Source organism: Eriocheir sinensis, chromosome 57 (assembly GCF_024679095.1).
Source record: "Eriocheir sinensis breed Jianghai 21 chromosome 57, ASM2467909v1, whole genome shotgun sequence".
Classification (NCBI taxonomy): Eukaryota; Metazoa; Arthropoda; class Malacostraca; order Decapoda; family Varunidae; genus Eriocheir; species Eriocheir sinensis.
In genome coordinates, this window is record NC_066565.1 from 4718799 (window position 1) to 4743769 (window position 24971).

The 24971-nt window shown below is 41.8% G+C and overlaps 2 protein-coding genes and 2 long non-coding RNA genes across 34 annotated transcripts in view; 2 read left to right on the forward strand and 2 right to left on the reverse strand.

The window, feature by feature from the left end:
- Positions 1-24971, reverse strand: part of LOC126984664 (phospholipid-transporting ATPase ID-like) — a 199204-nt gene that overhangs the window by 47686 nt on the left and 126547 nt on the right. For all 7 annotated transcript variants that reach the window (XM_050838545.1, XM_050838548.1, XM_050838546.1 and 4 more), the window contains 7 exons: positions 24487-24605; positions 17989-18144; positions 4956-5130; positions 2756-2825; positions 1629-1770; positions 1083-1245; positions 1-63 (listed from right to left, as the gene is read on the reverse strand). The exon at positions 1-63 is cut by the window's left edge and continues 30 nt beyond it. In XM_050838545.1, the coding sequence (XP_050694502.1) occupies positions 1-63; positions 1083-1245; positions 1629-1770; positions 2756-2825; positions 4956-5130; positions 17989-18144; positions 24487-24605 (888 nt within the window). The remainder of the gene's footprint in view (positions 64-1082; positions 1246-1628; positions 1771-2755; positions 2826-4955; positions 5131-17988; positions 18145-24486; positions 24606-24971) is intronic.
- On the forward strand, positions 3078-3842 carry LOC126984674 (uncharacterized). The gene is made up of 3 exons (XR_007737367.1): positions 3078-3151; positions 3212-3490; positions 3551-3842. It is a non-coding gene; the product is annotated as an uncharacterized LOC126984674 (long non-coding RNA).
- On the reverse strand, positions 12008-15009 carry LOC126984665 (uncharacterized). 17 transcript variants are annotated; one of them, XM_050838556.1, is made up of 3 exons: positions 14686-14942; positions 14192-14389; positions 13379-13898 (listed from the first exon to the last, which is right to left on the reverse strand). In XM_050838556.1, the coding sequence occupies exons 1-3, from the start codon at positions 14940-14942 to the stop codon at positions 13394-13396; spliced, it is 960 nt and encodes a 319-aa protein (XP_050694513.1). In that variant the 3' UTR covers positions 13379-13393. The 17 variants fall into 17 exon arrangements, 9 of the variants coding, with proteins under 9 accessions (XP_050694513.1, XP_050694512.1, XP_050694508.1 ...); XM_050838555.1 differs by having other exon boundaries at positions 14192-14290; positions 14587-14942; XM_050838551.1 differs by having other exon boundaries at positions 14587-14942.
- LOC126984670 (uncharacterized) lies at positions 15221-17921 on the forward strand. Of its 9 annotated transcripts, none has more exons than XR_007737351.1 (4): positions 15221-15365; positions 15498-15893; positions 16221-17144; positions 17409-17921. It is a non-coding gene; the product is annotated as an uncharacterized LOC126984670 (long non-coding RNA). The 9 variants fall into 9 exon arrangements; XR_007737349.1 differs by having other exon boundaries at positions 15233-15365; positions 15432-15893; XR_007737352.1 differs by having other exon boundaries at positions 15283-15431; positions 15564-15893.

The following is a 24971-nucleotide window of genomic DNA, read 5'->3' on the forward strand; positions in this document are numbered from 1 at the left end:
CGGATCGATGACCTCGCCGAAGCTGTGGCCGGCGATGGAACACTTGTTGAATGCCATGATGTTCTGCCGAGGGAGGACGGGAGTTATCTTTCTATCTATCTATCCATCCATCAATCTTTGTATCTATCTATCAATCCGTCTGTCTATCTGTTCATCTATTTTTTTCCCTTTAATTTTCGTTCTTTTCTCTATTTTTTTTCTTTTTCTTCTAATTTTTTGTTCTATTTTCATTTTTTTATTTAGTATTTTTTTTTTTTTTTGGTTTCTTTTTTTTCTAAGTTTTCAATTTTAGTTTGATTTAGTTTAGTTAGTTTCTCTCTCTCTCTCTCTCTCTCTCTCTCTCTCTCTCTCTCTCTCTCTCATTATTTTTCTAAGTTTTCTTTTCTTTTCTTTTAATTTTTTTTTCTTTTTTCTTTTATTTCTTTAGTTTTTTTTGTTTTCTGTCAGTTTCTTTTTTTTCAGTTTTCATTTTGTTTCTTTTTTTTCTTTTACTAATTATTTTCTTCTTTTTTTTTCCTTTAATTTTCCTTCTTTTCTCTATTTTTTTCCTTTTTCTTCTAATTTTGTTTGTTTTATTTTGATTTTTTTTATTTAGTATTTCTTTTTTTTTTAGTTTTCATTCTTAGTTTGATTTAGTTTAGTTAGTTTGTATTTTCTCTCTCTCTCTCTCTCTCTCTCTCTCTCTCTCTCTCTCTCTCTCTCTCTCTCTCTCTCTCTCTCTCTCTCATTATTTTTCTTAGTTTTCTTTTCTCTTTTAATTTTTGTTGTTTTTTCTATATTTTTTTCTTCTCATTATTTTTCTGTTTTCTTTTTTTTATTTTAATTTTTGTTGTTTTTTTCTATTTTTTTCTTATTATTTTTCTCTTTTTTCTTTTAATTTTTGTAGTTTTTTTCTATATTTTTTTCCTTCTCATTATTTTTCTCTTAATTTTCTTTTGTTTCTCTTTTAATCTTTTTTATTTTCTTCTAATTTTCTTTGTTTTTTCGTCAGTTTCCTCTTTTTTTTCTTACTTCTCATTTTTAGCTTCTCTTTTTCCTTTTCTTTTATTTTCCTCTCTCTCTCTTCCGCTTCCCCCCCATACCTGCGTGAGGGTTCCGGTCTTGTCGGAGAAGATGTACTCGATCTGCCCAAGCTCCTCGTTCAGGGTGGTGGTGCGGGCCTTGGCGTGCGTCTTGGTCACTGCGTAATACATCTCGTTGTCCCAGTTGATCAGGAAACTCTGGGCCAAACGAATGACCTCCACGCTGCCGAAGGGGAGAGAGGTCAGTCGAACGTGATGGTGGTGTGTACAGTTGCGTCATGGTGATATGTGTGTGTGTGTGCTGCTAATGTGGTGTGATGCTTGTAAGATAGCCAGACATGATCCAAAGAGTAGCTGGGAAAGTATGTGTATTGTCAAGTCTTTAGGAGCTTTCAACACTTAATGAAGGAAGAAAAGTGGAGGAGAGAGGAAGGAAGGAGAGATGGAAGAAAAGTGGAGGAGAGAGGAAGGAGAGAGGGAAAAAAAGAGAAAGAAAGGAAGGAGAAGGAAGCACTCAACACACCTAACATACGACAGACACCACACCACAACACAACAAACACATAACACATCGACACATACACAGCCCAAGCACCCCCGCCTCACCTTACGTAGAGAGAGATAGGCACTACGGTGTTTAAGACAATGGCGTAGGAGAAGAAGATGAGGAGGCCGATGACTGCCGCGCCGCCCACCGGGTCCGACGGTATAAGGGTGTCCCACGGAAGGTACTCGCGGAAGTATTGGCCTGCCAGGAGAATGGGAAATTGGCGTTAGTGGTGCAGAGTTGCGGAGAGCGATTTTGATTTTTTGTTGTGATTGTTATTACGACTGATGGTACTGTGGATATGTGTAGCTGTGGACATTTGTACCCTTGTGCCCTTACAGCAATCTCTCTCTCTCTCTCTCTCTCTCTCTCTCTCTCTCTCTCTCTCTCTCTCTCTCTCTCTCTCAAGTCTCACCATGCATGCTAATAATTCTAAGGTGAAATCCTGCCACATTTTAATATCTATCACCTATTCTCTCTCTCTCTCTCTCTCTCTCTCTCTCTCTCTCTCTCTCTCTCAATAGTCTCACCATGCATGCTAATAATTCTAAGGTGAAATCTTGCCACATTTTAATATCTATCACCTATTCTCTCTCTCTCTCTCTCTCTCTCTCTCTCTCTCTCTCTCTCTCTCTCTCTCTCTCTCTCAATAGTCTCACCATGCATGTTAATAATTCTAAGGTGAAATCCTGCCACATTTTAATATCTATCACCTATTCTCTCTCTCTCTCTCTCTCTCTCTCTCTCTCTCTCTCTCTCTCTCTCTCTCTCTCAATAGTCTCACCATGCATGCTAATAATTCTAAGGTGAAATCCTGCCACATTTTAATATCTATCACCTATTTTCTCTCTCTCTCTCTCTCTCTCTCTCTCTCTCTCTCTCTCTCTCTCTCTCTCTCTCTCTCTCTATAGTCTCACCAGGCATGATAATAATTGAAAGGTGAAAACAGGACACAATTTAATATATATCACCTATTCTCTCTCTCTCTCTCTCTCTCTCTCTCTCTCTCTCTCTCTCTCTCTCTCTCTCTCTCTCTCTCAATAGTCTCACCATGCATGCTAATAATTCTAAGGTGAAATCCTGCCACATTTTAATATCTATCACCTATTTTCTCTCTCTCTCTCTCTCTCTCTCTCTCTCTCTCTCTCTCTCTCTCTCTCTCTCTCTCTCTCTCCGCGGCACCCACCTGTGAGGGTTTCCCAGATGCCACACGCCACAGTGCAGAAGAGACACATGGACAGCAGGAAGAACACAATCTGCCGGGAACAAACACAACACATGTCACTTGGTTAGGTTAGGTTAGGTTAGGTTTATTTAGGTTAGGTTAGGTTAGGTTTATTTAGGTTAGGTTAGGTTAGGTTGGTTAGGTTAGGTTAGGTTAGGCTGGTTAGGTTAGGTTAGGTTAGGAGTGTGTTTCATTAGGTTAGGTCAGGTTAGGTTAGGTTAGGTTAGGGTAGGTTAGGTTTAGTTAGGTTAGGTAAGGTTGGTCAGGTTCGGATAGGTTAGGAGTGTGTTTTGTTAGGTTATGTGAGTTTAGGTTAGGTTGGTCAGGTTAGGATAGGTTAGGAGTGTGTTTTGTTAGGTTATGTTAGGTTAGGTTAGGTTGGTCAGGTTAGGATGGGTTAGGAGTGTGTTTTGTTAGGTTATGTTAGGTTAGGTTAGGTTGGTCAGGTTAGGATAGGTTAGGAGTGTGTTTTGTTAGGTTATGTTAGGTTAGGTTAGGTTGGTCAGGTTAGGATAGGTTAGGAGTGTGTTTTGTTAGGTTATGTTAGGTTAGGTTAGGTTGGTCAGGTTAGGATAGGTTAGGAGTGTGTTTTGTTAGGTTATGTTAGGTTAGGTTAGGTTGGTCAGGTTAGGATAGGTTAGGAGTGTGTTTTGTTAGGTTATGTTAGGTTAGGTTAGGTTGGTCAGGTTAGGATAGGTTAGGAGTGTGTTTCGTAAGGTTATGTTAGGTTAGGTTAGGTTGGTCAGGTTAGGTTAGGTTAGGAGTGTGTTTCGTAAGGTTATGTTAGGTTAGGTTAGGTTGGTCAGGTTAGGATAGGTTAGGAGTGTGTTTTGTAAGGTTATGTTAGGTTAGGTTAGGTTGGTCAGGTTAAGTAAAGTTAGGTTAGGTCAGTCAGGTTAGGTCAGGTATGTTTGGTTCTTTTAAAACACAAACACATTAGGTTAGGTTAGGTTAGGTTAGGTTACAATGGTTAGGTTAGGTTAGGTTAGGTTTACTAGTTAGGAAAATATCTGGTGGTCACACACACACACACACACACACACACACACACACACACAACCTTATGAATGCAATGTAGCCAAAAGAAGAAAACACTGAAACCTTTGTATGTGTGTGTGTGTGTGTGTGTGTGTGTGTGTGTGTGTGTGTGTGTGTGTGTGTGTGTGTGTGTGTGTGTTTCCGAGAGACTGCAGGAAGAAGTTATGAATATTTTGAATGTTAATAAACATTGATAGATAGATAGATAGATAGATAGATTGATAGAGAAAAGAAAATAGGAGAAAAAAAAGAGAAAAATAAAAAAAAATAAAGAGAGAGAGAGAGAGAGAGAGAGAGAGAGAGAGAGAGAGAGAGAGAGAGAGAGAGAGAGAGAGAGAGAGAGAGAGAGAGAGAGAGACAAGTACACACACAAACACACATACACCCTTCCCCCTACACACACACACACACACACTTTCTCTCCTTCCCCTTCCCTTCCCTTCCTCTCTTCTCCCCTTCTTCCTCTTCCTTCCTTTCTTTTCTCTCTCTTTTCCTCCATACCTCCTTCCTCTCTTCTCTTTTCCACTTTTCTTTCCTCCTTTCCTCTTTTCTTCCTCTTCTTTCTCTTCCTTCTTTTATTTTCATTCCCTTTTCCTCTGTTCTTCCTTCACTTTTCTTCCTTCCTTTTTTCCTCTGTTCTTTCTCTTCCTTCTTTTATTATCATTGTCCTTTCCTCTGTTCTTCCTTCCTTCTTTTTCCCTTTTCTTTCTCTTCTTTCTTTTATTTTCATTTCCTTTTCCTCTGTTCTTTCTTCCTTCCTTTCTTCTCCTTCACTTTTCTTACCTCCTTTTCTTTCTTTTCTCCTCCGTCTCCTTCCCTTCTCTCCATCTTGCTTACACACACACACACACACACACACAACCCAAAACACACACAAAAACAACACCCACTACCCAAAACACACACACACACACACAAACACAACCTTCCGAAACACTCACCCACTCACACACACACACACACACACACACAAACAACACACACAACCCAAAACACACACACAAACAACACCCACTACCCAAAACACACACACACACACAAACACAACCTTCCGAAACACTCACTCACTCACACACACTCACACACACACACACACACCCTGCCGACCCCCCTAAACACTCACCCCCAGAATGATAAAGTTAAGGAGTCTGTCGATGCTTGTGCGCTTAAACTTGGTCTTGCCGGAGTTCATCATGAGCTTGGTGTCCTTGCCGGCGAAGATGACCACGCCGTAGCACCAATGGGTGTTCCGAAGGATGCACCCTCGCAGCAGGATCTTGTCGTTGTCCAGCGAGTGCCTGCGGGGGGAGAGAAAGTGTGTAGGGGCAATATCACAAGACAATTTCGCTACTCACATTATCTATTTCTAAAGGTCAAAGAGGGGGTCAGTTTTTTTTTTTTTTTTTTTTTTTTTTACAACAAAGGAGGCAGCTCAAGGGCACACAAAAAAAGAAAACAATAATAAAAAAAAGGCCCGCTACTCGCTGCTCCTAAAGTCGGGTTCTAATGAGTGTTTTTACAGGTTCATGGTAAAGAGGAAAGGTCACACTATCACCAGGGTCATAGAACTGCTCCTGGAAATGCCCACAACTCCTACGAAAGCCCTGTCATATTAGTGTTCTTGGGCGGTGAAATGTCTAATGATATGACCCTAGGACTCAACCCGGTAGCAGCAGGGATCATGTTTCTTAATGGTCCCTCTAAGCGAGAAAAATGAGAAAAAATCATCACTCACACAAACCATTTCATAATATATATCAACGCATTTGTGATCAGTTTATGTATCATCTATTTTTTTGGGGGGGGTTTATATCATGGCACAAATTTGGCCCGGCGCTGCTACATGGTAAAGCCACAGATTTGGCCCGTCGCTGCTACACGGTAAAGCCACAAATTTGGCCCGTCGCTGCTACACGGTAAAGCCACAAATTTGGCCTGCTGTTACATGGTAAAGCCACAAATTTGGCCCGTCGCTGCTACACGGTAAATCAACAAATTTGGCCGCTGCTACACGGTAAAGCCACAAATTTGGCCCATCGCTGCTACACGGTAAAGCCACAAATTTGGCCCGTCACTGCTACACGGTAAAGCCACAAATTTGGCCCGTCGCTGCTACACGGTAAAGCCACAAATTTGGCCCGTCGCTGCTACACGGTAAAGCCACAAATTTGGCCCGTCGTTGCTACCGGGTTGAGTGAAAGTTTTTAGGTGGTTACTGAGGTGGATGCGTGCAACTGTTTGTTTGTTAAGTGTTTGTTTAAGGCGCGAACTGTTACCTCACTCGTCAGGACCGGAGTCACCGTTGCCTGCTTCTAAGTTGATTGTAGTAGGTGAGATAACAGAACAGCCTTTAGTTAAGTGAGGTAGATGATGTGTGGCCGAGCGGAAGCCTGAGTTCAATTCGTTCACTTTCTCTTTCTTACTGGGACATTAAAAGGACATTAACCCAATAGAAGCGATGGGCAAATTTGTGGCTTTCCCGTGTAGCAACGATGGGCCAAATTTGTGGCTTTACCGTGTAGCAGCGACGGGCCAAATTTGTGGCTTTACTGTGTAGCAGCGACGGGCCAAATTTGTGGCTTTCCTGTGTAGCAGCGACGGGCCAAATTTGTGGCTTTACTGTGTAGCAGCGATGGGCCAAATTTGTGGCTTTACCGTGTAGCAACGATGGGCCAAATTTGTGGCTTTACCGTGTAGCAACGACGGGGCAAATTTGTGGCTTTCCTGTGTAGCAGCGACGGGCCAAATTTGTGGCTTTACCGTGTAGCAGCGACGGGCCAAATTTGTGGCTTTCCTGTGTAGCAACGACGGGCCAAATTTGTGGCTTTACCGTGTAGCAGTGACAGGCCAAATTTGTGGCTTTACCGTGTAGCAACGACGGGCCAAATTTGTGCCATGATATAACCTCCCAAAATAGATGATACATAAACTGATCACAAATGCTTTGATATATATTATGAAATGGTTTGTGTGAGGGGTGATTTTTTCTCATTTTTCTCGCTTAGAGGGACCATTAAGAAACATGATCCCCGCTGCTACCAGGTTAAGTTCAATTCATTCACTTAGTTCTCTCTCTCACTGGAACATTAAAAGGACATTAAAAGGCTTACGACGTGCGGGGGGAGAGAAAAGGTGTGGTTCTTAAGAGGAGGGAAGATATGTTACGAAGGGTTATTTCTACACCAAGGTAAAAATAACATTATAAAAAAGAAAGTATAAGAAGTGTATGGTGTGTGTGTGTGTGTGTGTGTGTGTGTACTCTGTTGACACACAAGTATGGATCCTGTACTCATTCAATACCTGTCCGGCGCTGGTGAATTAATACGCACAGCACAGCGGGAGCAGACACACCAATTTGTCACCGTCACCTCCAGACAAGCGACCGTGTGGGGACAAACAAGGCACATTACGTACGAGCGTCGGCATATGGATTGCTTACGTAAGTGTGTGTGTGTGTGTTGGAGAAGGAGGGGGAGGGGTTGGATATGTGTGGTGAGGAGGGGTAGATGGCTGCGTATGTCCAATGAATCACCTCTACGTAGGGATATGAACATGACATTACGTAAGTGAAGTACAGCATATCCAATTTGCTGAGAGCCTAACCATCATGTACCCAAACTAACAAGCTAACAATATCATACCCAACTTACTCTTACAACCTCACAACACTACTCACAGACAACCTAACCATGACACACCAAGCTCACCAACAACCAATGTCATACCCAACTCAACCTAACAACCTCACAACACAGCTCACCAGCAACCTAACCATGACACACACACCTCACCAACAACCAAACCATATCATACACCACTCGCTAACAACCAATGTCGTACCCAACTCAACCTAACAACCTCACAACACAGCTCACCAACAACCTAACCATACCACACACCCACCTCACCAACAACCTAACCATAACATACACCGCTCGCTAACAACCAATATCGCACCCAACTCAACCTAACAACCACACACCCCAACACAGTAACAGCCACCAACACAAAGTAACCTTACATCAACGAGGATCTATATCACATGAGAGCGTAACAGTCCTCTAACAGCATCCTTACATGAGACCGTTTTTTATATAACTACGTAACAATCCGACACAGCACTCGTAACGCCAAGACATGACGCAGATTGATTATTATTTATTATTATTATTATCTGTTCCGTCCAAGTCCACGAAGGGTAATAAGGATGTCAGATGAAAAGAAGAAGAAGGGAAGATTTCTATTATTAATTATCATTGTTATTATTCATTCTGTTCAACCCCAGAGAGGAGAATTACGAGTAGCGGGCTTTTTTTGGGGGGTACTATTTTTATTGCCCTTCACCCGTGTCCTCTGATGGAAAAAATAAATAAATAAATAAAATAAATAAATAAAAGAAGATATTGAACTCCATGAAAGGGCATCAAGGAAAAAAAAATTGATGTAGACCCAAACAGTCCCACCTTAATGAGCAGATATGGATGTTTGAAATAATTGATGTAGACCCAAACAGTCCCCCCTATAATGAGCAGATATGGATGTTTGAAATAATTGATGTAGACCCAAACAGTCCCCTCTTAATGAGCAGATATGGATGTTTGAAATAATTGATGTAGACCCAAACAGTCCCCCCTATAATGAGCAGATATGGATGTTTGAAATAATTGATGTAGACCCAAACAGTCCCCCCTATAATGAGCAGATGTGGATGTTTGAAATAATTGATGTAGACCCAAACAGTCCCCCCTATAATGAGCAGATGTGGATGTTTGAAATAATTGATGTAGACCCAAACAGTCCCCCCTATAATGAGCAGATGTGGATGTTTGAAATAATTGATGTAGACCCAAACAGTCCCCCCTATAATGAGCAGATATGGATGTTTGAAATAATTGATGTAGACCCAAACAGTCCCCCCTATAATGAGCAGATATGGATGTTTGAAATAATTGATGTAGACCCAAACAGTCCCCCCTTAATGAGCAGATATGGATGTTTGAAATAATTGATGTAGACCCAAACAGTCCCCCCTTAATGAGCAGATATGGATGTTTGAAATAATTGATGTAGACCCAAACAGTCCCCCCTTAATGAGCAGATATGGATGTTTGAAATAATTGATGTAGACCCAAACAGTCCCCCCTTAATGAGCAGATATGGATGTTTGAAATAATTGATGTAGACCCAAACAGTCCCCCCTTAATGAGCAGATATGGATGTTTGAAATAATTGATGTAGACCCAAACAGTCCCCCCTTAATGAGCAGATGTGGATGTTTGAAATAATTGATGTAGACCCAAACAGTCCCCCCTATAATGAGCAGATATGGATGTTTGAAATAATTGATGTAGACCCAAACAGTCCCCCCTTAATGACCAGATATGGATGTTTGAAATAATTGATGTAGACCCAAACAGTCCCCCCTTAATGAGCAGATATGGATGTTTGAAATAATTGATGTAGACACAAACAGTCCCCCCTTAATGAGCAGATATGGATGTTTGAAATAATTGATGTAGACCCAAACAGTCCCCCCTTAATGAGCAGATATGGATGTTTGAAATAATTGATGTAGACCCAAACAGTCCCCCCTATAATGAGCAGATGTGGATGTTTGAAATAATTGATGTAGACCCAAACAGTCCCCCCTTAATGAGCAGATATGGATGTTTGAAATAATTGATGTAGACCCAAACAGTCCCCCCTATAATGAGCAGATATGGATGTTTGAAATAATTGATGTAGACCCAAACAGTCCCCCCTTAATGAGCAGATATGGATGTTTGAAATAATTGATGTAGACCCAAACAGTCCCCCCTTAATGAGCAGATATGGATGTGAAAAAATAATTGATGTAGACCCAAACAGTCCCCCCTTAATGAGCAGATATGGAGGTGAAAAATAATTGATGTAGACCCAAACAGTCCCCTTAATGAGCAGATATGGATGTGAAAAAATAATTGATGTAGACCCAAACAGTCCCCCCTTAATGAGCAGATATGGATGTTTGAAATAATTGATGTAGACCCAAACAGTCCCCCCTTAATGAGCAGATATGGATGTGAAAAAATAATTGATGTAGACCCAAACAGTCCCCCCTTAATGAGCAGATATGGATGTTTGAAATAATTGATGTAGACCCAAACAGTCCCCCCTTAATGAGCAGATATGGATGTGAAAAAATAACTGATGTAGACCCAAACAGTCCCCCCTATAATGAGCAGATGTGGATGTTTGAAATAATTGATGTAGACCCAAACAGTCCCCCCTATAATGACCAGATATGGATGTTTGAAATAATTGATGTAGACCCAAACAGTCCCCCCTTAATGACCAGATGTGGATGTTTGAAATAATTGATGTAGACCCAAACAGTCCCCCCTTAATGACCAGATATGGATGTTTGAAATAATTGATGTAGACCCAAACAGTCCCCCCTATAATGAGCAGATATGGATGTTTTAAATAATTGATGTAGACCCAAACAGTCCCCCCTATAATGACCAGATATGGATGTTTGAAATAATTGATGTAGACCCAAACAGTCCCCCCTTAAAGTCTCGGTCCATGAGTCTGAGGTGTGAATTATTGTGCTCTTGCAATCTGCTATCGATTAATGGGTATGATTTCTTGAATAATATATGATAGCCAATGAAGGAGAAACAGTTGCCAGCGTCAGTAACAGGTGGGCAGCAATGACAAATACCGTCAATTATAGTCAGTTTTGAGAGTCTAATATATTGGTGATGGTGTAGTCAGCTGTTTGGTTCATTTATAAGGTAGCTGATTACAGTTACTAAACAGACCTGGCACTGCCCGATACCGAGAAAAATGGTAGTCTTTAAAAATACAAAATAATAATAATAATAATAATAATAACAATAATACGGTCATCCCTCAAATAGTACGGTTTCCAATAGTTTGGTTTCGGTTTTATGTGAATTTTCATGGGATTTTTTTTTTTTTTTTTTCTTGACGAGCAGGAAATTTAAAAACCCTTAAAAGATCTTCTATGACAATCCGTATAGAACTGAAACCAAACTATTAGAAACCGTACTATTTGAGGGATGACTAATAATAATAATAATAATAATAATAATAATAATAATAATAATAATAATAATGTTTCTTGGTTCCATCTTATAAATGGGTCTTGACGAACGACTTTCATATTCAATTCGTTTATGCTTATACTAATTAGTCCGCCGCCTACTGGGTTTGTATTACGTAAGGTCGCTTGGTTATGCTACACCTTGCCATATCACCTTCCTAGGCTAGGTCATAAATGGGTTCCGTCAGATGGCTTTTATATTAGATTCTCATCGCTTATACTTCTCCGTGTATCGCCAGGTGTGTGAGCATGACGTAACGTTGCTGGGTTACGCTGCATTTTGCATTATTAAATCTCAAGGCAAGGTAATAAATAGGTTTTGCCGGATGACTTTAATACAGGTAACTCTCGATTTATGCGAGTATTGTGTCCTTGAGGAGGTCGCGTAAATCAAAAACAATGTAAATCAAACAAGAGGTAGGTTTCTATCGAAAAATAAATATTCACTTCATTCAGTGGAGAGAGAGAGAGAGAGAGAGAGAGAGAGAGAGAGAGAGAGAGAGAGAGAGAGAGAGAGAGAGAGAGAGAATATCCATATCACCGAGATATCCACTCAGGCACTCAGTTTCAGCCTCACTCATGTGAGTAAAAAATGAAGGAAACCATGAGCGACTGGCTAGTATTGGTACCGGTACCGTACCGTATAGCTGGTACCGTTAGTGCCGGTACTGGTACCGGTACCTGCCCACCCTTATTGTTGACTGTTGAGTAACATGGCAGCGTGGGTACTGTATTGTTGTTCAAGTGGCGCGCGGGAAGAACTGAGCTCAGCTGTGTGGCCGCGGCGCCGTGTGAGTCCAGTTGCGTGAGACATCTGGTGGACACTCCATAAAATATCGCGTATTAATGAAAAAAACATGTAAATTAAACATTTATATGTATTTTGGACCCCGCGTTATTGCAAAAACGCGTAAACCAAACTCGCATAAATCGAGTTACCTGTATTAGATTCGTATTGTTTCTGCTTCTTAGAACAGGTAACTCTCGATTTACACGAGTTTGGTTTATGCGTTTTTAAATAACACGGGGTCCAAAATCCAAATAAATGTTTAATTTACGTTTTTTTCACTTATACGTGATATTTTATGGAGTGGCCACCAGATGTCTCATACAACTGGACTCACACAGCACCACGGCCACACAGCTGAGCTCAGTTCTTCCCGCGCGCCACTTGAACAACAATACAGTACCCACGCTGCCACGCTACTCAACAACAACAACACCCTCGCTGCTGTGCTACCACGAGGGGAAGGGCAGCCAGAGGAGGAACCACGAGAGGGAGAGGAGTCAGAGTGATACAGTAGGCAATAAAGGTACAAACCTACCTCTTGTTTGATTTACATTGTTTTTGATTTACGCGACCTCTTCAAGGACACAATACTCGCGTCAATCGAGTCACCTGTACTCCGCCTAGTGTGTTTGTATTAGGTAAGGTTGCTTAGTTACCCTCTATTGGTTACTTTATTGGGGTGTCAGGGTAAGATATCATTACATCTCCAGGCAGGGTTATAAATGGGTTTTGCCGGATGATTTTAATATTAGATTCGTATTGTTTCTGCTTCTTGGTACTCCGCCTAGTGTGTTTGTGTTACGTAAGGCTGCTTGGTTACCCTCTGTTGGTTGCTTCATCGGGTTGTTAGGGCAGGTTATGAATGGGTCAGGTCAGATGGTGATGTTAGGTATAAATCGTGGTTGCATTTCAGTATTTTTCTTGGTTTCAACCCAGCTGTTAATTTGACGAGATTGACAAGGAAGAGGATTAAGAGGAAGAGGAGAAGGATTAAGAGGGTTAGAAGAGGATTAAGAGGAAGAGGAGAAGGATTAAGAGGGTTAGAAGAGGATTAAGAGGAAGAGGAGAAGGATTAAGAGGGTTAGAAGAGGATTAAGAGGAAGAGGAGAAGGATTAAGAGGGTTAGAAGAGGATTAAGAGGAAGAGGAGAAGGATTAAGAGGGTTAGAAGAGGATTAGGAGGAAGAGGAGGCAGATTAAGAGGAAGAGGAGGATTAAGAGGAAAAGGATGTGTATTACGAAGTTTAGAAGAGAATTAAGAGGAAGAGGAGGATTAAGAGGAAGAGGAGAAGGATTAAGAGGAAAAGGAAGTGTATTAAGAAGTTTAGAAAAGGATTAAGAGGAAGAGGAGGATTAAGAGGAAGAGGAGAAGGATTAAGAGGAAAAGGAAGTGTATTAAGAAGTTTAGAAGAGGATTAAGAGGAAGAGGAGGATTAAGAGGAAGAGGAGGAGGATTAAGAGGAAAAGGAAGTGTATTAAGAGGTTCAAAAGAGGATTAAAAGAAATAAGAAGTTCCAAAGAGGATTAAGAGGAAGAGGAGGATTAAGAGGTATAAAAGAAAAATCAAAAGGAAGAGGCGGAGGATCAAAATGTTTAGAACACTAGATATTGTTTATGTTCCCTTTTGCTTTATTCCTCTCCTTACTTTTTGTCACTCTATTTTATTTTTCATACCCAAGTCTCCTCATCAAACCCTTGACTGCGGATTTCCTACAAGAAGACATCACCAAGCTACAGGAATGGAACAAAAAGTGGCTGCTACAATTCAGTGAAGAAAAATGTAAAGTCCTGCACCTTGGGAGGGGATATCCAGCACACCAATACCACATGGGAAACACTCCACTATCCACCACAGAGGCAGAGAAAGACCTGGGAGTGTATGTTACCAGGCTACCAGTGAAGGGATATCCAGCACACCAATACCACATGGGAAACACTCCACTATCCACCACAGAGGCAGAGAAAGACCTGGGAGTGTATGTTACCAGGCTACCAGTGAAGGGATATCCAGCACACCAATACCACATGGGAAACACTCCACTATCCACCACCGAGGCAGAGAAAGACCTGGGAGTGTATGTTACCAGGCTACCAGTGAAGGGATATCCAGCACACCAATACCACATGGGAAACACTCCACTATCCACCACAGAGGCAGAGAAAGACCTGGGAGTGTTACCAGGCTACCAGTGAAGGGATATCCAGCACACCAATACCACATGGGAAACACTCCACTATCCACCACAGAGGCAGAGAAAGACCTGGGAGTGTATGTTACCAGGGTACTAGTGAAGGGATATCCAGCACACCAATACCACATGGGAAACACTCCACTATCCACCACAGAGGCAGAGAAAGACCTGGGAGTGTATGTTACCAGGCTACCAGTGAAGGGATATCCAGCACACAATTACCACATGGGAAACACTCCACTATCCACCACAGAGGCAGAGAAAGACCTGGGAGTGTATGTTACCAGGCTACCAGTGAAGGGATATCCAGCACACCAATACCACATGGGAAACACTCCACTAACCACCACAGAGGCAGAGAAAGACCTGGGAGTGTATGTTACCAGGCTACCAGTGAAGGGATATCCAGCATACCAATACCACATGGGAAACACTCCACTATCCACCACAGAGGCAGAGAAAGACCTGGGAGTATATGATATCAGGCTACCAGTGAAGGGATATCCAGCACACCAATACCACATGGGAAACACTCACTATCCACCACAGAGGCAGAGAAAGACTTGGGAGTGTATGTTACCAGGCTACCAGTGAAGGGATATCCAGCACACCAATACCACATGGGAAACACTCCACTATCCACCACAGAGGCAGAGAAAGACCTGGGAGTGTATGTTACCAGGCTACCAGTGAAGGGATATCCAGCACACCAATACCACATGGGAAACACTCCACTATCCACCACAGAGGCAGAGAAAGACCTGGGAGTGTATGTTACCAGGCTACCAGTGAAGGGATATCCAGCACACCAATACCACATGGGAAACACTCCACTATCCACCACAGAGGCAGAGAAAGACCTGGGAGTGTATGTTACCAGGCTACCAGTGAAGGGATATCCAGCACACCAATACCACATGGGAAACACTCCACTATCCACCACAGAGGCAGAGAAAGACCTGGGAGTGTATGTTACCAGGCTACCAGTGAAGGGATATCCAGCACACCAATACCACATGGGAAACACTCCACTATCCACCACAGAGGCAGAGAAAGACCTGGGAGTGTATGATATCAGGCTACCAGTGAAAGCCAAATCCGTTCCAATCGCAGCGGACGGGTTAACATAAAAGTATTTGTATATAAGGCTAACACTGTCTCACACAGCCCACTCGTAACTAACTTAACCCAACCACCAGGCAGTGCTATAACCAAGCTACACACCTTCACACAAAACCAAAACACTCATGGTCATATTCTCAAGCACTTCAGGACTAACACACAAACATTGGACGAGGCTTTGGTGGAGGTTGTGTTAGTATGTCCATGGGTAGTGTTATGAGCCTGGTGATAGTTTGACAAGGCTTTGGTGGAGGTTGTGTTAGTATGTCCATGGGTAGTGTTGTGAGCCTGGTGATAGTTTGACAAGGCTTTGGTGGAGGTTGTGTTAGTATGTCCATGGGTAGTGTTATGAGCCTGGTGATAGTTTGACAAGGCTTTGGTGGAGGTTGTGTTGGTATGTCCATGGGTAGTGTTGTGAGCCTGGTGATAGTTTGACAAGGCTTTGGTGGAGGTTGTGTTAGTATGTCCATGGGTAGTGTTGTGAGCCTGGTGATAGTTTGACAAGGCTTTGGTGGAGGTTGTGTTAGTATGTCCATGGGTAGTGTTGTGAGCCTGGTGATAGTTTGACAAGGCTTTGGTGGAGGTTGTGTTAGTATGTCCATGGGTAGTGTTATGAGCCTGGTGATAGTTTGACAAGGCTTTGGTGGAGGTTGTGTTAGTATGTCCATGGGTAGTGTTATGAGCCTGGTGATTGTTTGACAAGGCTTTGGTGGAGGTTGTGTTAGTATGTCCATGGGTAGTGTTATGAGCCTGGTGATAGTTTGACAAGGCTTTGGTGGAGGTTGTGTTAGTGTGTCCATGGGTAGTGTTATGAGCCTGGTGATAGTTTGACAAGGCTTTGGTGGAGGTTGTGTTAGTATGTCCATGGGTAGTGTTGTGAGCCTGGTGATAGTTTGACAAGGCTTTGGTGGAGGTTGTGTTAGTATGTCCATGGGTAGTGTTATGAGCCTAGTGATAGTTTGACAAGGCTTTGGTGGAGGTTGTGTTAGAATGGCCATGGGTAGTGTGAACCTGGTGGTAGTTTGACAAGGCTTTGGTGGAGGTTGTGTTAGAATGTCCATGGGTAGTGTTATAAGCCTGGTGATAGTTTGACAAGGCTTTGGTGGAGGTTGTGTTAGAATGTCCATGGGTAGTGTTATAAGCCTGGTGATAGTTTGACAAGGCTTTGGTGGAGGTTGTGTTAGTATGTCCATGGGTAGTGTTATGAGCCTGGTGATAGTTTGACAAGGCTTTGGTGGAGGTTGTGTTAGTATGTCCATGGGTAGTGTTATGAGCCTGGTGATAGTTTGACAAGGCTTTGGTGGAGGTTGTGTTAGTATGTCCATGGGTAGTGTTATGAGCCTGGTGATAGTTTGACAAGGCTTTGGTGGAGGTTGTGTTAGTATGTCCATGGGTAGTGTTATGAGCCTGGTGATAGTTTGACAAGGCTTTGGTGGAGGTTGTGTTAGTATGTCCATGGGTAGTGTTATGAGCCTGGTGATAGTTTGACAAGGCTTTGGTGGAGGTTGTGTTAGTATGTCCATGGGTAGTGTTATGAGCCTGGTGATAGTTTGACAAGGCTTTGGTGGAGGTTGTGTTAGTATGTCCATGGGTAGTGTTATGAGCCTGGTGATAGTTTGACAAGGCTTTGGTGGAGGTTGTGTTAGTATGTCCATGGGTAGTGTTATGAGCCTGGTGATAGTTTGACAAGGCTTTGGTGGAGGTTGTGTTAGTATGTCCATGGGTAGTGTTATGAGCCTGGTGATAGTTTGACAAGGCTTTGGTGGAGGTTGTGTTAGTATGTCCATGGGTAGTGTTATGAGCCTGGTGATAGTTTGACAAGGCTTTGGTGGAGGTTGTGTTAGTATGTCCATGGGTAGTGTTATGAGCCTGGTGATAGTTTGACAAGGCTTTGGTGGAGGTTGTGTTAGTATGTCCATGGGTAGTGTTATGAGCCTGGTGATAGTTTGACAAGGCTTTGGTGGAGGTTGTGTTAGTATGTCCATGGGTAGTGTTATGAGCCTAGTGATAGTTTGACAAGGCTTTGGTGGAGGTTGTGTTAGTATGTCCATGGGTAGTGTTATGAGCCTGGTGATAGTTTGACAAGGCTTTGGTGGAGGTTGTGTTAGTATGTCCATGGGTAGTGTTATGAGCCTGGTGATTGTTTGACAAGGCTTTGGTGGAGGTTGTGTTAGTATGTCCATGGGTAGTGTTATGAGCCTGGTGATTGTTTGACAAGGCTTTGGTGGAGGTTGTGTTAGTATGTCCATGGGTAGTGTTATGAGCCTGGTGATAGTTTGACAAGGCTTTGGTGGAGGTTGTGTTAGTGTGTCCATGGGTACTGTTATGAGCCTGGTGATAGTTTGACAAGGCTTTGGTGGAGGTTGTGTTAGTATGTCCATGGGTAGTGTTATGAGCCTGGTGATAGTTTGACAAGGCTTTGGTGGAGGTTGTGTTAGTATGTCCATGGGTAGTGTTATGAGCCTGGTGATAGTTTGACAAGGCTTTGGTGGAGGTTGTGTTAGTATGTCCATGGGTAGTGTTATGAGCCTGGTGATAGTTTGACAAGGCTTTGGTGGAGGTTGTGTTAGTGTGTCCATGGGTAGTGTTATGAGCCTGGTGATAGTTTGACAAGGCTTTGGTGGAGGTTGTGTTAGTATGTCCATGGGTAGTGTTATGAGCCTGGTGATAGTTTGACAAGGCTTTGGTGGAGGTTGTGTTAGTGTGTCCATGGGTAGTGTTATGAGCCTGGTGATAGTTTGACAAGGCTTTGGTGGAGGTTGTGTTGGTATGTCCATGGGTAGTGTTGTGAGCCTGGTGATAGTTTGACAAGGCTTTTGCACCATGAACATTAAAAACATTCATGAGAGCCCAACTAATCTCCCTTGTGGCCTCTGATAATAGTTGCCGTAGGTGTCGAATGCGTCCGAGCAGATGAGCCTGAATTATAACAAGGTACTTACGTGTTGCCGTCGAGCGTGAGTGTCCCGTCAAACTTGTTAAGCTGGTTGTTGGGCGGCTCACAGTGTATCTCCCCCTGGAAGGCCCCGATGAGACTGTCGTCCTGCCCAAGATCCTCCGTCTCTGGTAAACACTGCTTGCACTTGAGGTTGGTCTCCCTGCGGCATGAAAACAGGGTTGACGGGAGGTTTAATACGGTGGACAGGTAGGCATAAAAAAGACAGAAAGACAGGCGTGATTGGAGGTTTAAAATGATGAGTGGGTAGCCATAAAAAGATTTAAAAAAAAGGGCATATCGTAAGGTTTAGCCCGGTAGCAGCGACGGGCCAAATTTTTGGCTTTACCGTGTAGCAGCGATGGGCCAAATTTGTGGCTTTACTGTGTAGCAGCGACGGGCCAAATTTGTGGCTTTACTGTGTAGCAGCGACGGGCCAAATTTGTGGCTTTACCGTGTAGCAGCGACGCGCCAAATTTGTGGCTTTACCGTGTAGCAGCGACGGGCCAAATTTGTGGCTTTACCGTGTAGCAGCGACGGGCCAAATTTGTGGCTTTACCGTATAGCGACACAGGCCAAATTTGTGGCTTTACCGTGTAGCAGCGACGGGCCAAATTTGTGCCATAATATAAACCCCCCAAAATAGATGATACATAATCTGATCACAAATGCTTTGATATATATTATGAAATGGTTTGTGTGAGGGGTGATTTTTTCTCATTTTTCTCACTTGGAGGGACCATTAAGAAACATGATCCCTGCTGCTACTGGGTTAAACATTTCTCCTCCTTTTCTTCTTTCTCTTCTCTTCTTTCTCCTCCTTTCTTTCTCTCCTTCTCTCTGCTTTCTCTCCCTCTCGCCCAACAACGAAAAAAAGAAGGAAAATATGCATGAAACACAGGAATGGCAAAAGGTCTATAAAAATGAAAAGACAGGCATAACAGACGATTTATATAGATGGAATAACTCAAGACGGGGCATTACGTACTTGACAATATTACAGGGAAGCAGGATCTGGAGTGTAAGGCACAATGACAGACATGTTAGGCATCGTTACAAGATCGATGGAGGCGTAAACTTGGGAGCGTAAAGTGAGAAAATATAAGGAATGCAAGTTTTTTAAAGGGCGGGATATTATAAGGCTGACTGAATGATGTGAGAATTTGATCATAAAAGATAAGGACGTGTATATATATATTACTTTGAGAGGGACGGGATACTATAAGCGCAGTTACAAGATGGATGGAGGCGTAAACTTGGGATCGTAAAGTGAGAAAATATAAGGAATGCAAGTTTTTTATAGGACGGGATATTATAAGCTTGACTGAATGATGTGAGAATTTGATCATAAAAGGCAAGGACGTGCATATATATGACTCTGAGAGGGACGAGATACACTAAACTTAATTGAATGCTCCTAGAAATAGATCATATACAATAGATACATGAACACAGATTAATTTACAAGGGATGTTGTTTTTTAAGGTCTGGATATTAAGCTAAATTGAACAATGTGGGAATCTGATCATAAAAAATAAGGACGTGTATATATATTACTTTGGAGGCGTAAAATTGAGAGCGGAAAGTGAGAAAATATAGGGAATGCAAGTTTTTTAAAGGGCGGGATATTATAAGCCTGACTGAACGATGTGAGAATTTGATCATAAAAGGCAAGGACGTGCATATATATGACTTTGAGAGGGACGAGATACACTAAACTTAATTGAATGCTCCTAGAAATAGATCATATGCAATAGATACATGAACACAGATTAATTTAAAAGGGATGTCGTTTTTTAAGGTCTGGATATTAAGCTAAATTGAACAATGTGGGAATTTGAACATAAAAGATAAGGACGCGTATATATATTACTTTGAGAGGGACGGGATACTATAAGCGCTGTTACAAGATTGATGGAGGCGTAAAATTGAGAGCGGAAAGTGTGAAAATATAGGGAATGGAAGTTTTTTATAGGACGGGATATTATAAGGCTGACTCAATGACCTGAGAATTTGAACATAAAAGATAAAAATATGCATAAACTACTTTGAGAGGGACGGGATATACTAAGCTTGATTGAATGCTGCTAGAAATAGATCATAAGGAATAGATACATATACATAGATTAATTTAAAAGGGACGGGATATTATGCATTAGGGATAAAATTATAATCCAAAACAAGAGAGTGGGTTATTATAAGGTTACTCAAATGCTGTTAGGAGTTAGATTAATTTAGAAGGGACGGGATATCATGAGTTAGGGATAAAATTATAATCCAAAACAAGAGAATGGGGAATTATAAGGTTACTCAAATGCTGTAAGGAGTTAGATTAATTTAGAAGGGACGGGATATCATGAGTTAGGGATAAAATTATAATCCAAAACAAGAGAGTGGGTCATTATAAGGTTACTCAAATGCTGTAAGGAGTTAGATTAATTTAGAAGGGACGGGATGTTATGAGTTAGGGATAAAATTATAATCCAAAACAAGAGAATGGGGTATTATAAGGTTACTCAAATGCTGTAAGGAGTTAGATTAATTTAGAAGGGACGGGATATCATGAGTTACGGATAAAATTATAATCCAAAACAAGAGAATGGAGTATTATAAGGTTACCCAAATGCTGTTAGGAGTTAGATTAATTTAGAAGGGACGGGATGTTATGAGTTAGGGATAAAATTATAATCCAAAACAAGAGAGTGGGTTATTATAAGGTTACTCAAATGCTGTAAGGAGTTAGATTAATTTAGAAGGGATGGGATATCGTGAGTTAGGGATAAAATTATAATCCAAAACAAGAGAGTGGGATATTATAAGGTTACTCAAATGCTGTTAGGAGTTAGATTAATTTAGAAGGGATGGGATATCATGAGTTACGGATAAAATTATAATCCAAAACAAGAGAGTGGGTCATTATAAGGTTACTCAAATGCTGTTAGGAGTTAGATTAATTTAGAAGGGACGGGATATCATGAGTTAGGGATAAAATTATAATCCAAAACAAGAGAATGGGGAATTATAAGGTTACTCAAATGCTGTTAGGAGTTAGATTAATTAAGAAGGGACGGGATATCATGAGTTAGGGATAAAATTATAATCCAAAACAAGAGAATGGGTTATGATAAGGTTACTCAAATGCTGTAAGGAGTTAGATTAATTTAGAAGGGACGGGATATCGTGAGTTAGGGATAAAATTATAATCCAAAACAAGAGAGTGGGGTATTATAAGGTTACTCAAATGCTGTTAGGAGTTAGATTAATTTAGAAGGGACGGGATATTATGAGTTAAGGATAAAATTATAATCCAAAACAAGAGAGTGGGTCATTATAAGGTTACTCAAATGCTGTTAGGAGTTAGATTAATTTAGAAGGGACGGGATATCATGAGTTACGGATAAAATTATAATCCAAAACAAGAGAGTGGGTTATGATAAGGTTACTCAAATGCTGTTAGGAGTTAGATTAATTTAGAAGGGACGGGATATCATGAGTTAGGGATAAAATTATAATCCAAAACAAGAGAGTGGGTTATTATAAGGTTACTCAAATGCTGTAAGGAGTTAGATTAATTTAGAAGGGACGGGATATCATGAGTTACGGATAAAATTATAATCCAAAACAAGAGAGTGGGGTATTATAAGGTAACTCAAATGCTGTTAGGAGTTAGATTAATTAAGAAGGGACGGGATATCATGAGTTAGGGATAAAATTATAATCCAAAACAAGAGAATGGGTTATTATAAGGTTACTCAAATGCTGTAAGGAGTTAGATTAATTTAGAAGGGATGGGATATCATGAGTTAGGGGTAAAATTATAATCCAAAACAAGAGAATGGGGTATTATAAGGTAACTCAAATGCTGTAAGGAGTTAGATTAATTTAGAAGGGATGGGATATCATGAGTTAGGGGTAAAATTATAATCCAAAACAAGAGAATGGGGTATTATAAGGTAACTCAAATGCTGTAAGGAGTTAGATTAATTAAGAAGGGATGGGATATCATGAGTTAGGGATAAAATTATAATCCAAAACAAGAGAATGGGGTATTATAAGGTAACTCAAATGTTGTTAGGAGTTAGATTAATTTAGAAGGGACGGGATATCATGAGTTACGGATAAAATTATAATCCAAAACAAGAGAGTGGGGTATTATAAGGTAACTCAAATGTTGTTAGGAGTTAGATTAATTTAGAAGGGATGGGATATCATGAGTTACGGATAAAATTATAATCCAAAACAAGAGAGTGGGGAATTATAAGGTTACTCAAATGCTGTAAGGAGTTAGATTAATTAAGAAGGGACGGGATATCATGAGTTAGGGATAAAATTATAATCCAAAACAAGAGAGTGGGGTATTATAAGGTAACTCAAATACTGTTAGGAGTTAGATTAATTAAGAAGGGACGGGATATCATGAGTTAGGGATAAAATTATAATCCAAAACAAGAGAGTGGGTTTTTATAAGGTAACTCAAATGTTGTTAGGAGTAAGAAGTAAGTAGCAGAATGCAAAATAAAGACAGCAGGATATCACAAGCTTAACCCGGTAGCAGCAGGGATCATGTTTCTTAATGGTCCCTCTAAGCGAGAAAAATGAGAAAAAATCACCCCTCACACAAACCATTTAATAATATATATCAACGCATTTGTGATCAGTTTATGCATCATCTATTTTGGGGGGTTTATATCATGGCACAAATCTGGCCCTTCGCTGGTACACGGTACAGCCACAAATTTGGGCTGTCGCTGGTACTTGGTAAAGCCACAAATTTGGGCTGTCACTGCTACACGGTAAAGCCACAAATTTGGCCCGTCGCTGCTACACGGTAAAGCCACAAATTTGGCCCGTCGCTGCTACACGGTAAAGCCACAAATTTGGCCCGTCACTGCTACTGCAAGCCACAAATTTGGTCGCTGTTACACACGGTAAAGCCACAAATTTATTTCACTGCTACACGGTAAAGCCACAAATTTGGCCCGTCACTGCTACACGGTAAAGCCACAAATTTGGCCCGTCGCTGGTACACGGTAAAGCCACAAATTTGGGCTGTCGCTGCTACACGGTAAAGCCACAAATTTGGCCCGTCGCTGCTACACTGTAAAGCCACAAATTTGGGCTGTCGCTGGTACACGGTAAAGCCACAAATTTGGCCCGTCACAGTACACGGTAAAGCCACAAATTTGGCCCGTCGCTGGTACACGTAAAGCCACAAATTTGGCGTCGCTGGTAAACGGTAAAGCCACAAATTTGGCCCGTCGCTGGTACACGGTAAAGCCACAAATTTGGCTCGTCGCTGGTACACGGTAAAGCCACAAATTTGGGCTGTCGCTGGTACACGGTAAAGCCACAAATCTGGCCCGTTGCTGCTACATGGTAAAGCCACAAATTCGGCCCGTCGCTGGTACATGGCAAAGCCACAAATTTGGGCTGTTGCTGCTACACGGTAAAGCCACAAATTTGGCCCGTCACTGCTACACGGTAAAGCCACAAATTTGGCCCGTCGCTGCTACACAGTAAAGCCACAAATTTGGCCCGTCGCTGGTACACGGTAAAGCCACAAATTTGGCCCGTCGCTGGTACACGGTAAAGCCACAAATTTGGCCCGTCGCTGGTACACGGTAAAGCCACAAATTTGGCCCGGCGATGCTACAAAAAATAAAGTAGGGTATTATTAAGTTACTCAAGTGTTGCAAAGAGTAAATTATGAATGAAAAAAATAGTATAATCGACCCCTCATCCATACATCTGAACTCATCCACATACCCAAAGCCATCTACATTCACCCCTCACCCACATACTAAGTCATCCATAAATCCTACTCATCCACATATCCAAAGTCACCCACCCAGCTAAAGTCCACACATCTAAATGCATCTACACATCCAAACTCACCCATCCACCCCTCATCCACAAATCCACTGCCACTCATAGTCATCCTTATCCACACATCCCTCATCCACAGACACACACATACACCATCATCCACAAATCCATGGCCATCCACATAAAGTCATTCATCCGCCCCTCATCCAGTCATTTAGCTGCCCCTTATCCACACACCCAAACTCATCCATCTACCCTTCATCCAGCTATATGAGGTCATCCACATAATCACCCATCCATCCCTTACCCACACACTTAAGTCATCCACTCATCTGCCCCTTATCCATACACATGATCATCCATAAATCCAGTCATCCACCATCCATAGTACTCATCCATCCACCTCTCACTCAACCATCTGTAGCTTATCCAACCACCCACACCTCATCCACTCAAATGCACTCGCCCATCTGCCCCTCATCCACTCATCCTCACTCGCCCATCTGCCCCTCATCCACTCATCCACACTCGTCTATCTGCCCCTCATCCACTCATCCATCTGCCCCTCATCCACACTCACCCATCTGCCCCTCATCCACTCATCCACACTCACCCATCTGGCCCTCATCCACTCATCCACACTCACCCATCTGCCCCTCATCCACTCATCCACACTCACCCGTCCAGCTCCGAGGTCTCAATGTAACAGAGGCCATTGGGTTCGGAGGTAGATAGCAGGAGGATGTCAGCCGCCACGAACTGGTCATTCTCCATGCGGATGACATCACCCACCAGGACCTGCGGGGAGAGAGGGTTGGATGCTCTATTAGTGGGGGGGTGGAGGGTTGGATCCTCTTCAAAATGGGATGGACTGTGTTAAATAGGTTTGGATTGCTCTATGATGGGTTTGTAGTCTTTTTATTTTTAACGAGTTGATGGTGTTGAAAAAGAGTTGGATTCTCTCTTAAAATGGTTAAAATGTGATAAAAGGGTCAGATTGTGTTTTAAAAGGGTCAAATTCTGTTTTAAAAGGGTTGGATTCTGTTATATATGGCTTGGTGTGTTTTAAAAGGTTTGTATTGTGTTAAAAAGTATTAGAAGCTCTTTAAAACGAGTTGAATTGTGCTGAAAAAGGTTTGGATCCTCTTTAAAATAGGTTGAACT